This window comes from Corapipo altera, unplaced genomic scaffold (assembly GCF_003945725.1).
Source record: "Corapipo altera isolate COAL_440 unplaced genomic scaffold, ASM394572v1 49, whole genome shotgun sequence".
NCBI classification, from domain to species: Eukaryota; Metazoa; Chordata; class Aves; order Passeriformes; family Pipridae; genus Corapipo; species Corapipo altera.
This window is the reverse complement of record NW_020884879.1, coordinates 8007633-8020640: the sequence shown is the minus strand read 5'-3', so window position 1 is coordinate 8020640 and position 13008 is coordinate 8007633. Positions and strand designations below refer to the sequence as shown.

At 35.8% G+C, this 13008-nt stretch overlaps 1 protein-coding gene across 4 annotated transcripts in view; it reads right to left on the bottom strand.

The window, feature by feature from the left end:
• Window positions 1–13008, bottom strand: part of SNTG1 (syntrophin gamma 1) — a 342205-nt gene that overhangs the window by 144784 nt on the left and 184413 nt on the right. For all 4 annotated transcript variants that reach the window (XM_027638780.1, XM_027638782.1, XM_027638783.1 and 1 more), the window contains exons 3-4: window positions 11555–11689; window positions 3717–3773 (exon numbers count right to left, since the gene is read on the bottom strand). In XM_027638780.1, the coding sequence (XP_027494581.1) occupies window positions 3717–3773; window positions 11555–11689 (192 nt within the window). The remainder of the gene's footprint in view (window positions 1–3716; window positions 3774–11554; window positions 11690–13008) is intronic.

Here is a 13008-nt window from a genome sequence, read left to right as displayed (position 1 = left end):
GGAGGGAAGAAGATCCCTTCCAGTCTCTGAACAGCAGTATCTTCTAAGGCAACCAGTTTTCCTCATCTCATGCATGCAGCAGCTGTGGCTGGCTTTCTGCCAGCACTCACGAGGGAGGTATCCAAGCTCCCTCGGCCCCTTGACGCAGGCAAAGGGGTCTTCTGTGGGCTACATCACCCCAGACAAAGGTCGTTCCACCACGGTCATATCACGAGACGCAGGGGGTCTTCGTGACAGTCTGGTATCTCCAGGAGATTCAAGCTCCTTGCAGGGCCTCTGTGCCCTGTCTCAGGCTGCGAGCTTCTTTGTAGCTTGCAGCAAGGGAGGGCCCCCAAGGCCAACCTCCCACACCGTCCTGGCTCAGCTCTCAGGACGACTGAGCTTCTCAGCTCCTCTCTCTCTCCGGTGCTGCTGTACTCCAAGGTTCCTCTCAAATAGGAGTCCATCTACTCCTCCTTTCTCGGAGGTCTCAAAGGAGTTTGGGGGAGGTCTGGTTCAGTTCTGCCCACAGTGGAGAAAACATCTCCCGGCATAACTACAGACACTTAGTCCAGCTTTATGCTGTTCCAGGTCCCCGCAGGCCCTACTGGGGGCTGGGGGGCCAAAGCCCCCCTGTGGGGCTCTGAGCCCCTTCCTCGTGGCTCTACAACATGGCCACATCACCTCCAAAAACCAAACAACAACTCTTCTCTTCCGGTCTGGTTGTGGTATGTTTACATTTCGCAGGAGTGCCCATTGGACAAAACTTCCAGGGGTTTCCACCCCTTGGGGTTTTACCATTTTTCTTAGCCTCTGGGGGAAAGCAAGGTCCAAACCACTAGAGAATCCTAGAAAATTGATATCTTGAGCTAAAAATTTAAGAGTATATCACTCCACTAATTTAAGAAAGACCATTGCACATTCACTATTTAATTTATATTTCTCAATTATATTTTATTTCATACAATGTACATAACACTTAAAAATATGATCTTGAAATTGTCAGCAATTTTAGTTCTAAATGGTAACAATTCAATTCTAAATTGTAGCAATTTTAGTTCTAAATTGTCATCATCATGGTTAGGCTTCATGAACGAAGATTTAGGAAGGCTCTATTCACGTTTGTTACAAGCACGCTAATGAGGCTAATGAGGCCAATATGAGATAGACATATCCGATTGCAAAAGGCACAGCAGAAAGACTCCTTAGGTGGTATATTCTGCAAGACACGATTCTTTCTGCGTTGTCTTTTCTCCTCGAGAGTGATCCTGTGTGTGTTCTCAAAGGAAACGGCAGCGTTACAGATGGTGTGTCTCCAGGCCTCCCAGTTTGAGGCCAGAGTAGACCAGTTATGGTGATCAATATGGCCAAGGCTGAGATGTTGTTTCAGGGAGTCCTTGTATCTTTTCTTCGGGGCTCCTCTCTTGCGGCAGCCGGTGGCAAATTCACCATAAAGCAGGATCTTAGGGAGGCGGTGGTCCTTCATCCTTGAGACGTGCCCTGCCCATCGCAGCTGTGTTCTCAGCAACATGGCCTCAATACTTGTGACTGCTGTTCTAGAACAGATGTATTGGTCACATAATCTGACCAGTGGCTGTTTAGGACTGTAAGGAGGCAGTGTTGATGGAAGCGTTCTAGGAGATGCAGGTGGTGGCTGTAGATGACCCATGATTCAGAACCATATAAGAGAGTAGACAGCACTATGGCTCTGTAAACAGTGATCTTGGTGCTTTTCTTCAAGTGTTTATTACACCATACTCTTTTATGGAGTTTTCTGAAAGCACTATATGCCTTTGCTAACCTGTTGTCTATCTCCCCATCAATCTTACCATCTGAGGAGATGAGGCTACCTAGGTAATTAAACTGCTGGACTGATTTAAGCTCTGATTGGCCAATGGTGATACAGAGATGATGGAAGACTTCCTGAGGCGCAGGTTGATAGAAGATTTCTGTCTTCTTCAAGCTGAATTCCAGCCCAAAGAGCTCAGCAGCCTCTGCAAGGTAGGATGTTAAACGTTGCAGAGCTGCTTCTGTGTGGGCAACAAGGGTGGCGTCATCAGCATAAAGCAGCTCCCGGACAAGATGGTTTAAGGTCTTGGTGTGGGCCTTCAGTCGCCTTAGGTTGAAAAGGCTTCCATCAGTACAGTACCAAATGTAGATACCGTCCTGATCATTGAGGTCTGCCGTGGCCCTTTGGAGCATCATGCTGAAAAAGACTGTGAAAAGGGTTGGAGCGAGAACACAGCCTTGTTTCACACCATTCTGATCCTCATGAAGTAAGATGATCATTTTAAGGAATTTAAGGGGACAACCTAGACGTTCCAAAATCTGCCATAGACCTTTTCTGCTCACAGTATCGAAAGCCTTCCTGAAGTTGACAAAGGTTATACAGAGTCGTTTGTTCTGTTCCCTACACTTCTCTTGCAGTTGTCTGAGGACAAATACCATGTCTGTGGTACTCCTGTTGGCTCTGAAACCACATTGGCTTTCAGGTAGAATTCCTTCTGCAATAGCAGCTATTAGTCTGTTCAAGAGTATTCTTGCCAGGATTTTGCCAGCAATGGAGAGTAGAGTAATACCACTGTACAAAAATCAGCTTTAGTGACTCTGGAGATTTGCCCTCCAAACATAAAAACTTCTTAATGTAACCCATTTTTTCTTAATACCAGCTAAGTAAAACCTCATTTACCCATGCACTTGATTTTACACTGACATGCATTACTTCATCATTATTCAGTGAACTATAACCTATAATGATAATGGAGGTGCTGTTGACCAAACCGATGAGAAAGGTTTCCTTGAATAGAGGTCTTCATGGGTCAACAAACTAATAGTAAGCATACCAAGACATATTTAAAAATTAGTATTTCTATTCAGTAATATTCTTATCAATGACAACACAAATGCACATTAATCCTTCTTATGAGTCCCTTATAAGGCAAGTACTAGCAGATGTTCAGAAGAAAATCTATACTTTCCCTTTATATGCATAATTTAAGCCTCTCTGCATTCATGTGAAGTACATTTCATTTTTTCCATTGCTATCTTAAGACTGAGGACAGCTGTGCTTAGAAGATAAAATTAATCTTGTGTTGTCTACATTCAGATTCAAAGGTAAGGTATGGTTTTCAAAATCATAGATTATTATGACAAAAATTATTAACCCTTTCTCCCTCTCATCCCTCCCTACTCAAAAAAGGGTTACCTATGCTTATATACATTCTTGAATCTCACTGAAGAAAGCAAAAAACATGGTAACATGATAAATTGCCATCTTTGCTTGATCTGCAGCAAAATAAACCATATGAGCAAGCAATAACACTTTCTGTCCTACTAATGAATTGCAGTGAATTAAGGCGATATTCTTTGTAGGAGAATTGATGAAGAACTTATTGGCTGTTCCATGTGCCTGCTGCTGTAATTAAGCATTCATTAATAAGCATTCAAATTAGAGTGCTGCTGAAAAAAGTACAGTCTGTGCAGTTGAAAACACCTCTCAACTCTTATACAAAATCTTATTGCAGAGTTGGTCAGCTTGAATCTTTCCATTGTCTTCCATTACATAGGGTAGCGTAGTTGCTGGTTGCCTACTGTGGCAGTATCTACCATACTAGAATACGTTTGGTCTCTTGTTTCTAGTCCTTTAAAGTACAGTTTGTCCTCATTAAAAGTAACATTGACTATATGAAGACAACTTTTGTGTAACACGGAATAACAGACAAAAAAAATCATCCTACCTTTATACTTAATCCAAATCCTCCTACAGTTTGTCTTCTGATCGTTACTGTTCTTTCCTGAGGGGAAAAAAATCAAATTTTGTTAGATTAAATATTTTCTACCAGAACAACTATATTCACAAATCAATAATCTGTTTCTCTGCTTCCATCAGACATTGACTTTTCTTGTTTTAATAAAGTTCTGAGTTTCCAAATGTGGAAATCCCACGAAACCTACGCTGCAGAGGAAAAAGACAAAATCTGGAAGAAAAGCAGAGGTCCTGTCTCAGACAAAAAAATCTTTTTTCAATTCACACTATACTAGCAAGTATTGCAATGCATTAGGAACAGAATTGTGGAGTTTGACAGTTAGGGCACAATATATGGATTTCAGAGGTCTTCACCTCAAATAGAACTAAATTGAATTCAAATGCAGATTGAACACTACAGGTTGAATTACATGCACTGCACTCCTTTAGTGCATTTTCCAATCTAGTTTCATCCAAGAGCTGCATTACTTTTTTAAGTGAAAGAAACACATGCTTCAGAAATACTTTGCTAGCATAGCAGATTACTAAACAGGCAATACTGTGGAGAAGCAAGAAAACAGAAAAATTTCAAGAAACTGTAATTTCCCCACATAACATAATTTATCAGAGGGTTTGGTCTAGTATTTTCTCTAGTTTCTTTTCTATCGCCATTGAAATTTGATATTAAATAGTTCAGAACTAGACATTTATTGAAATGAATTTCATTTCAAAAACATACTGCAAACTAGATCCACTTGAGCGATGTGCTATGCGTAATGAAAGCATTGTATTGCATTTAACTTGGGCTAATTAAAAACAGTTCTCAGTCTTACAATAAAGAAATAACACTTTGATGTATCTCAAGTGTAAAGACTTACATATTCTTTGCAGCGTTATAGCTAACAATAACAAATATGCAATGATCTTCAAAAATACAAATCAGAATTACGTACAAGTTATGTATTTCATTAGTAAAACATCAATAATCCCCTAGTCTGCAATTTCAAACCTCACATAAACCTTACAGTGAAACAGCTTTTCCAGAACTTTCAGAAGCATCAGACATTTCATGCACTAGAATTTTGGATTAGGATTAGGCCCCATCTTTGATCATCTCCTCCATTTTTTTTCTTTTTTTTTACCCCAGAAGTTTAGAAACAAAAATGATAGGACTCATTAAACCACAGTTATCCATCATTCAATCTAAAACTGAGCCATTGGTCAGGTCTTCTTTTGTAATTGGTAAAGAAAAATAAACACAGTCAATCCAGGTGATTCAAAGTAGGTGCCCAAGTTAGGTATTAATCACCTTCATCGAGTATAGAGGCAGGATGTCAAATCTAACTTGGGAATGATGATTCCCTCCTTTTAGAGTTGCTAAGTAACTTGAAAAAGTATTTTGATGGTGGATACTGGCTTTGAAAACTTTTGTCAAAAAACTCCTTTATCCAAGTAAGTTTTACTTTGTAATTTGCATATGACTTTTTTTATGTGACTCTCAAAAACCCCAAACCAAGCTGAATTTTCAGTGCCGTTTTCAACCCAGGTGAACTGAATAAACCTTGTCTGCAAAGTACTATATTGTAACGTAAAATAATATTTTTATTATAATGATTAATGCAATAAAGAGGTTTGACCAGCAAACTGAAGCAAATTATTTTGTTCTGATGCCTCTAATTAGCATTTTAAATTAACAATAACAATAATAAAACACTTTTCTCTACTCCAATAGCTATAAATTCTTAAAATGATTTAAAATTATTCATTAATAAAATGTGGCGACAGCTCTGGAAGGCAACATATTTTGTACCAGTAAAGAAGTACTCTAAGTATCCTGATTGACCATTTATGTTGTTTCATGTTAAAGATACTGGAACATTAGTTAGAATTATCTGCTTTTAAAAAAGTCTTACTAAAAATCCCTGTCTGCTATAGATTTCTCTATTAGTATTTCACTTAGTTTCTCTTTCCCTTCTTTTTGCATAGCAAAATTTTCAGTGGTTTTGCAAATTCAAAAAGCAGCTTCATGTCCAAGTTTGCAAAATAAAACTTCAGTCAGATGAAAACCTACTTAGTTTACTATCAAGACTACACAAAATGTTCTGTGATCTTGTAATTCTATTATGACTTTTTTTTATCCATATTATAGCAAACAGAAGGAAAGTTAGAGCTCCTAGGATCCTTAAAAGTAAGATTCAGAACAGTATTTTAGCTGTTTCCTGGAACAGAACAAAATTAGTTATCATTTTATTGAAAAACACAAAGCTGCTGCCATTCTGTCAGCATTTTCCATGCCTTTAACTCAGAAAATTCCTCATCCACACATATGTTCATTGACTGGAAAGGACAGCTAAGAGTTTTACCAAGAAAATAAAAATCTTCCTCTGAGCTATGCAGTGAAACAAAACCAATATCTTTTAGGCTTTCATTAAAGAACTATTAAAATTTCTCCTTAAAATCCATATGGTCTTCTTGAGAACACAAATATCATCTTAAGAGAGATCAGAAGTAAAGAATGACCATGTGAACACACAGTTCACATGAGGAACTGTGAATAATGAGGAAAGGAAAGCATAGAAACCTATGCAATCATTAACTATTTGCATTAATCGAGAGTTAATGTTATTTTTAAGAATTAAATCTTAGAGTACAGTAAAGATTCAAATATTTGATATTGAGTGGTATGTGATGTAAAAGAAAGTTTCTAATTTCTTAACTGATTCTTAGAAATAATGATTAGTAAGTAATCCTTTCTAATTATTGTAATATAAAGCAGTCATCTAATGTGATATAATAATCTAATAATGTGTCCTTATGAAAGAAGTCAAGGAAAAGTTGAAAATGATGAAAAAACTTCAAAAGTCTTCATAAAACTGAACTAACTGCATATGAAACTTAAATATACCATTACTCAACCTTTTTCCTAGAATATAAATTTTATATTTTCAGTTAGGGACACTGGTTTCCCAGTGTGCGGTTATTCATCTGGTATGTCTGGTATTGTTCTTATAAGAGTAAAGGTTTGAAGAATAAATTTGTCTAGGACCAGACAGAAAGCAAGACCTCTCTTTTCACTGTGGATAGAACAGACACCAAGGTATTACATGTATGGAAAAAAACTGATAAAAAGCTAAATGTGTGCACAAAATAGTAGGTGAGAAAAAAGGAACAGGAGAGGAATCTACAATAGCAGAGTGACACAGAAAAATGTAGGGGAAAAAAAGGAAGAAAATGTTAGAACATAAATTTTAAAATATAGTATTATAAAGATAAAATTAACACATTGACAGCAACTTCATAGATCAACCCGTTAACATTGGATGCCATAATATCTTTAAGGTCATGCTCTTATATAGTTTATCAGTAGTAATCCCACTACATTTTGAAATAAGAAAACATCATTAGATTTTTTTTTCCTTTCATTTAATTACTGCGTACATTTTCAAGATCTTATATCCTCTTTTTGGTAATGCTTTGCTCTTTCTTACCGACATTTCTTTGGATTAATTTACATGAGCAGTCAAACTTTATGCTCATTCTGATTGTAAAGGACAGAGAAAAGGTCAGTCACATTTCCAAGTTGAATTAATAGTGTTAACAAGGTTTGCCAGCAGAGTTGCTCATCTCCTAACTTCCATCATGTGACATTTGAAGCTTAACTCATTATTTCAGTTCCTCATGCAACTGGAGAAGGTTAGCAGTAAGGGATGACAGCAGAATGACTGGTCAATTGGAAGTCCCCCATCCTCTGCAGCTGTGCTGGAGACTGAGGATGGTAAACACAGTGGTGTACTGGCTGGAATAACCAAAAGCACTCATCCTTTTGCTTGTTCTCACTTCAAAATATTCCTGTTCCTCCAGCATATGCTTAAAAGCTGAAACATTCTCCTAAATATTTACTATAAAATTTCTAGTCCTAGGACTGATTTATTTCAGAAGTGCTGCATTTCTCAAGATAGAAATAAAAGAGAAAAAAACAACCACATACTATAAACCCAAAGTCATTATGGATCTGAACTCACACTAGGAAAAGTTATTATTCTCTTTCAAATTTGGCATTATAAAATGCAATTTGAACCTCAGTTGATTGCTATGCTTTTTACTTTTAAATAGCTGCAGAAAAATAAGCCACCTTAGGCTTTCCCTAAATAATCATATTTACATCTGTCAGGTTGTCACTTTAAAGATGCCCAGACTGGCAGGAGAAAAAAAAGTTACCCCCATCTGATAGATGTTTGACGACTTCTGTGAAAAAATGGATTCACTCCACTGAATAGCTGACAGATACCAACACTATAAAAAAAACCCCAAAGATTCTTACTGCTAGCTTTGTGAGGGTAACAAGAATGGAAAGTGCTTGAAAGGTGACCTATCTGTCCACATATTTGCAATTCTCTCCAAGACAGGGAGTTTCGTTTTGACATCGTTTATAATATTCAATCACACATCAGAATCAAAACTGTAAATAAAGACAATACAGAAAATAAATCAAACTCATTATTTATTATTTCAAGCTTTTCACTTTTTTCTTCTATTTCTATTCATTAAAATTGCTAATGTTAATTGAACTTTTTTTACCAATACCAAAATATATAAAAATAAAATTAATAATTCTCAAAAGATAATGATTCTATGTAACAGATAAAAAAAAATTAACTCTCAAGAAGTCTCAAAAATTTAAATATGTGTCCAGTTTTTTAGGGGAGAAAAAGGTATACCAGACCTGACAGACACTAGTCTTATCTTCCATTTTTTCCACAGGCAGACTCATGGATATCTTCAGAACACAAGCTACTCCAATTCAGACATACATTTCCCGTACTATAAAGCCTTTCTACAGGTAAGGATTTAATCTGGGTTTGTAATAACACTGCTTTCTAGGCTTTGAGTTTCACTAAATGTTCTCATCTCACTTTTGGTTGTTCACACTGGAGTTTAAAACTACATCAGATGTCCACTAACAGTATAATGCTGACCTCACTATGCTTCTTTCTCTTGGAAAGCAAGTCTTTCTTGTTGCATACATAAAGAAATCTATTTAACGCTTATTGATGCAACTGATGCCCAAATTTTGATCTAATCCATGATAGTTTGAATTACTGTTGTTGCTTTACGGAATTGTTAAAGGTACTATTGCTGCAGGACCCTCACTAACACCATAATTTCATTCAGCCTACTAAAGAAAGAGATGCTTTATTTTTTAGTGTTTAACACTGTTGCTTATAATCTTTTATACATTTTATTTTCTTACTCCAAACTCCACACAATGAAAGAATAAACAAGGTTTTGGAAACTAGAAATGTCTTCCATCAGAAGGGAAGCGTTCTAAATTAAGAACTAGGTCCTTATCCCATGCACTCACATTAAACAGCACTTCATTCCTAAGGAGCCATTGACTTCATTTAGATTATTCCACAGGATACAAATCAGGATGCTGCTGGAACGCTAAGTGCCTGTTTAAAGTCTGTCCTACACAGAGAAGCATGCAAATTGATTCAGACTCCACGAACAGAAGGGATACTGTTCTGAACTAGAAACACAGTAACAGCCTTTCCTTCCATACCAGTGCAGAAGTGATAAAGAAAAACCTTATAATCAAATTATTTGAAGGTTATTTATTAAAACAAATTTAAAAGAACTCTTATTGTAGCTACTCATCTGTAAAACTTAACAATACTATCATTTCTCAGTTACAATTTTTTTTTATGTTTTAGAGTTTATTCTCTGAGGCATTCAGTGCCAGTTGCTAATGAAAACACTTGCTTTGTAGAATTCAGGTAAAAAAAAATAAATGTGGTCACTTATCTAGAATGACAGAAAGAATAAAACAAAATTAACCAAACAAAGTAAAATATAAGAAAAACAAATAAACCTAATAAATTAGGAATAAAAATGAGGAAAATCAGCAGAAAAAAAAAAGAAGCCTGTGGGGCTTGTTTGATTATAGCATACAATCAAAGCACATGATACCAGATTATTTAAATTATCTGTGACAAAAGGATGGCTAACTGTTTGTGAAATGGCAATCATCCTTAGTTGGAATGGATTTATTGCTACAAAATCTATTCTTAATCCCAGAGGAAATCAGAGTGAAGGACTGAAAAGTCAGTAGTCCAACAATGACACTTCCAGGAAAAAGAAACTTCTCATTATCACAGTAATATCAATCAGATTGTGAGTTATGAATTCAATATGAAAATAATATGAGGGAGTTTAATTGGTGAAGCAAATAATCCACTATTTTCCACAGAGCCTTTGTAAAGTTAAAGAGGGCAAAACTGTAAGAGAAAGCCTTACTGTGAAAAGGAAAAAAATTAATATGCATTTCATGGAGACATCTAAATAACAAGTTCAGCAGAGTAACAGATATTATAGCAGAATAATGAAAGTTGTATTTCTGAGTGATAAAATCTTTTATTAAATAATGCCAGAATGGTGTTGGTGGAATAATGGTGCCACAGTGTATGTTGCTAATTGAACTACTACAACTTGAGCTTCAACTCATAACTTCTTTCTATACTGGCTGTTAGATGTCCCCTCTATTTAAGAACAGAACATTCTGATTGGTAAAAGAAGCGTATATACTCCACATAAAGGACACAGACCTGTGTTAGTAAACAGTATTTGTACAGCGTGAAATGGTCAAAAGCTAAAGTCAGATTTTTCATGCAAATAAACCCAGATTGTATGGAGACAGTGTAGGTAGTGTGTTCCTCTTGTTTCAGACAAAAGCTCTGAAAATTTCACCTTGAGATATTTATAATCCTGAGATAGATTATTTGATATATTTTCCATTAATCTTCCACACTGTTAGAACTGCTAACTTTCTACCAATTTATTTCTTGTTTCTGCTTTGTATCTTTTTACTTTACTTGTATTTAGAGATACAGGTATGCGATAACAGCAGCAATTAAATAATAAAACAGACAGACATAATAGCATTCACATAACATTTGCATAAACAGATATTGCACTACTACGCCTCACAAGACATAAAATCCTATGATAATCTTATTTAGCTCAAAGGAACAGCAGAATGTTTATGATAGTTTCCCATAAATCTTAAAAATATCTCTACAAAACATAATTACAGTATCTATAAGAGTCTATAGAAATGAATACTAAATGGTTTCAGTTTTTTTTGTAGCTATCTCCTAATATTAAATTAAAACTTACCATTACAATAGTACTAAAACCTACAATATATAAAAATTATATAAAAATTTACACATCTTCCAAATAATTGTCTACAAAGCTCAGCTTCCTATGCACAAGATTCAATATGGTGCTTAAATCAGAAATCTGACACATCATGTAAAAACAGTAATACATAAAACACACTATTACTGTTCCATCCATGATGTGCTGGTAAAACTAGTGACCCTCACAGCATACATGAAATCTAGTGCTGTGCTACCATAGGAAGCAATCAAAGCAACACAGGATAGAAGATAATTCCTCTACCAGCAAAGCCCTGCCACAACTATCTTATCAACTCCACAGGCAATACTTAGATATCTGAGTACATGGAGGTATCTGTACTCCCTGCAAAAACCACTGCTCATGTCATTTCTCCTGCATTCAATTGTTCCAGTACCCAAGGGTGAGTTAAGAGAAAAAATACTGTACTCACAGATATAATTTATCATCTTATTGCTGCTTTAGATGAGTACTGCTAATATTTACTTGCAAAAGATGAAATATTAAAACACACTTAGTGTTAACAGTATAAAATGAAGTAGCAAACCATGGGAGTAAATGCATACATATGTGTATATGCACTTGCACACACATAAAGAACATCTTAAAGAAGAAATAAAAACTACTTACACCAGAATAGAAAGGCTCACCAGACACACAGATCACATCCTGCTCCTGGATCATCAAAATATCTTTGGCTAAGTGCAGTCGCACTTTGAAAGGCTCCTGGTTACCATCCTGCAGCAAACAAACCCCTGTCTTTGTCTTCAAAGGAAGGAATAAAGAAAAAAAATTTTTTTCAGTTAGCACTTTGCATTGCTAGAGGTGATATAGTTGAGAGATAGGTACAGTTACCAGAAATACATTAACAATTATCTAAAACTATTTCCAGCACTCACTGTATTTACTGTGTTTAGACTACAAGAGAACGACGGTTACAGTAGCATATAGTGAAGGCAGATTTTGCAATAATAAGGTGCTATTTCACTGATGAAATTGTGTTGAATTGATGAAATTTGAAGTTTCACATTTCTTGAGATCAGCTATGCTCTTACGTTCCATCTTTGTATTAAACGTTGCCACCTCACTTGAACGTGAAGTAAAAGCTAATGCTCCACATATTACACCAATTTTGACACAGAAACACATACAATGACATCTCCAAACTAGCCAGATGTGAGAACCAACAGCTACATGAACCAATTGTGGACTTTTCCTTATCTGTAAGCACAACATTACTTAATCTTTTATGCTCTATTCAAATGAGGATGCTGAAGTTAACAATAAATAAATCAAAGAATACAACTCCTTCTAGTAACTTACTTCTCACTCCATTTCTGTATTTTACATTTATGGCTAAAGATCAAGAATTCTGTAGGATTCTTCAATATAAAATAAGTGATTTTTCAGCAATTAACAGTGTCTTCGTGGTAGTACCTATTTGTGCTATCTTTTGGGGCATTATATATTAAAGGGTTGAGCAGTGAAGAAGTTGGCACATGTAAGTACTATCAGTATTTAATAATTTTTCCCTTAAGGCTGTGTTGAAAATAGCACTCTTTTAACACCTCATAAATGGACAAAAGTCCTATTGGTAGAGCATTTTTAATATTAGAAATCTACTTACAATCAATATAAAAATTTAGCCTTATAACGTGTAATTTACCAGTATAACACATGTATTTGCATAGATACATATATATATGTATCCACATATGTATCTCAGAAAAAAATTCACATGTAAATAGTATTTAAAATCTTGGACTCATCAATGCCAATAAGAAAACTTTCACTGTCTTTATAGAGGTCAGATTTCAATCCACCACCTGTAAAAAGCTGGCTTAAGAGGAGATAAAGGAAACAAAAGCATTTCTGTGAACTTTAAGTGCCAAGGTTGACCTGGCTGAATCTGAGGTCTCTTTCTCAGACAAGAGTTTAAAAGAGGATTTGGAAGATCTCCTCATAATGTGCTCTGATACTTTACATCCATAGCATGGAGAGAACAAACACAAATATGGAACTGACAGTAGGCAACTGGCAGAAGAGAAGTTTAAATCTGTCTCATGAGGCTTTAAAAGAGGTGG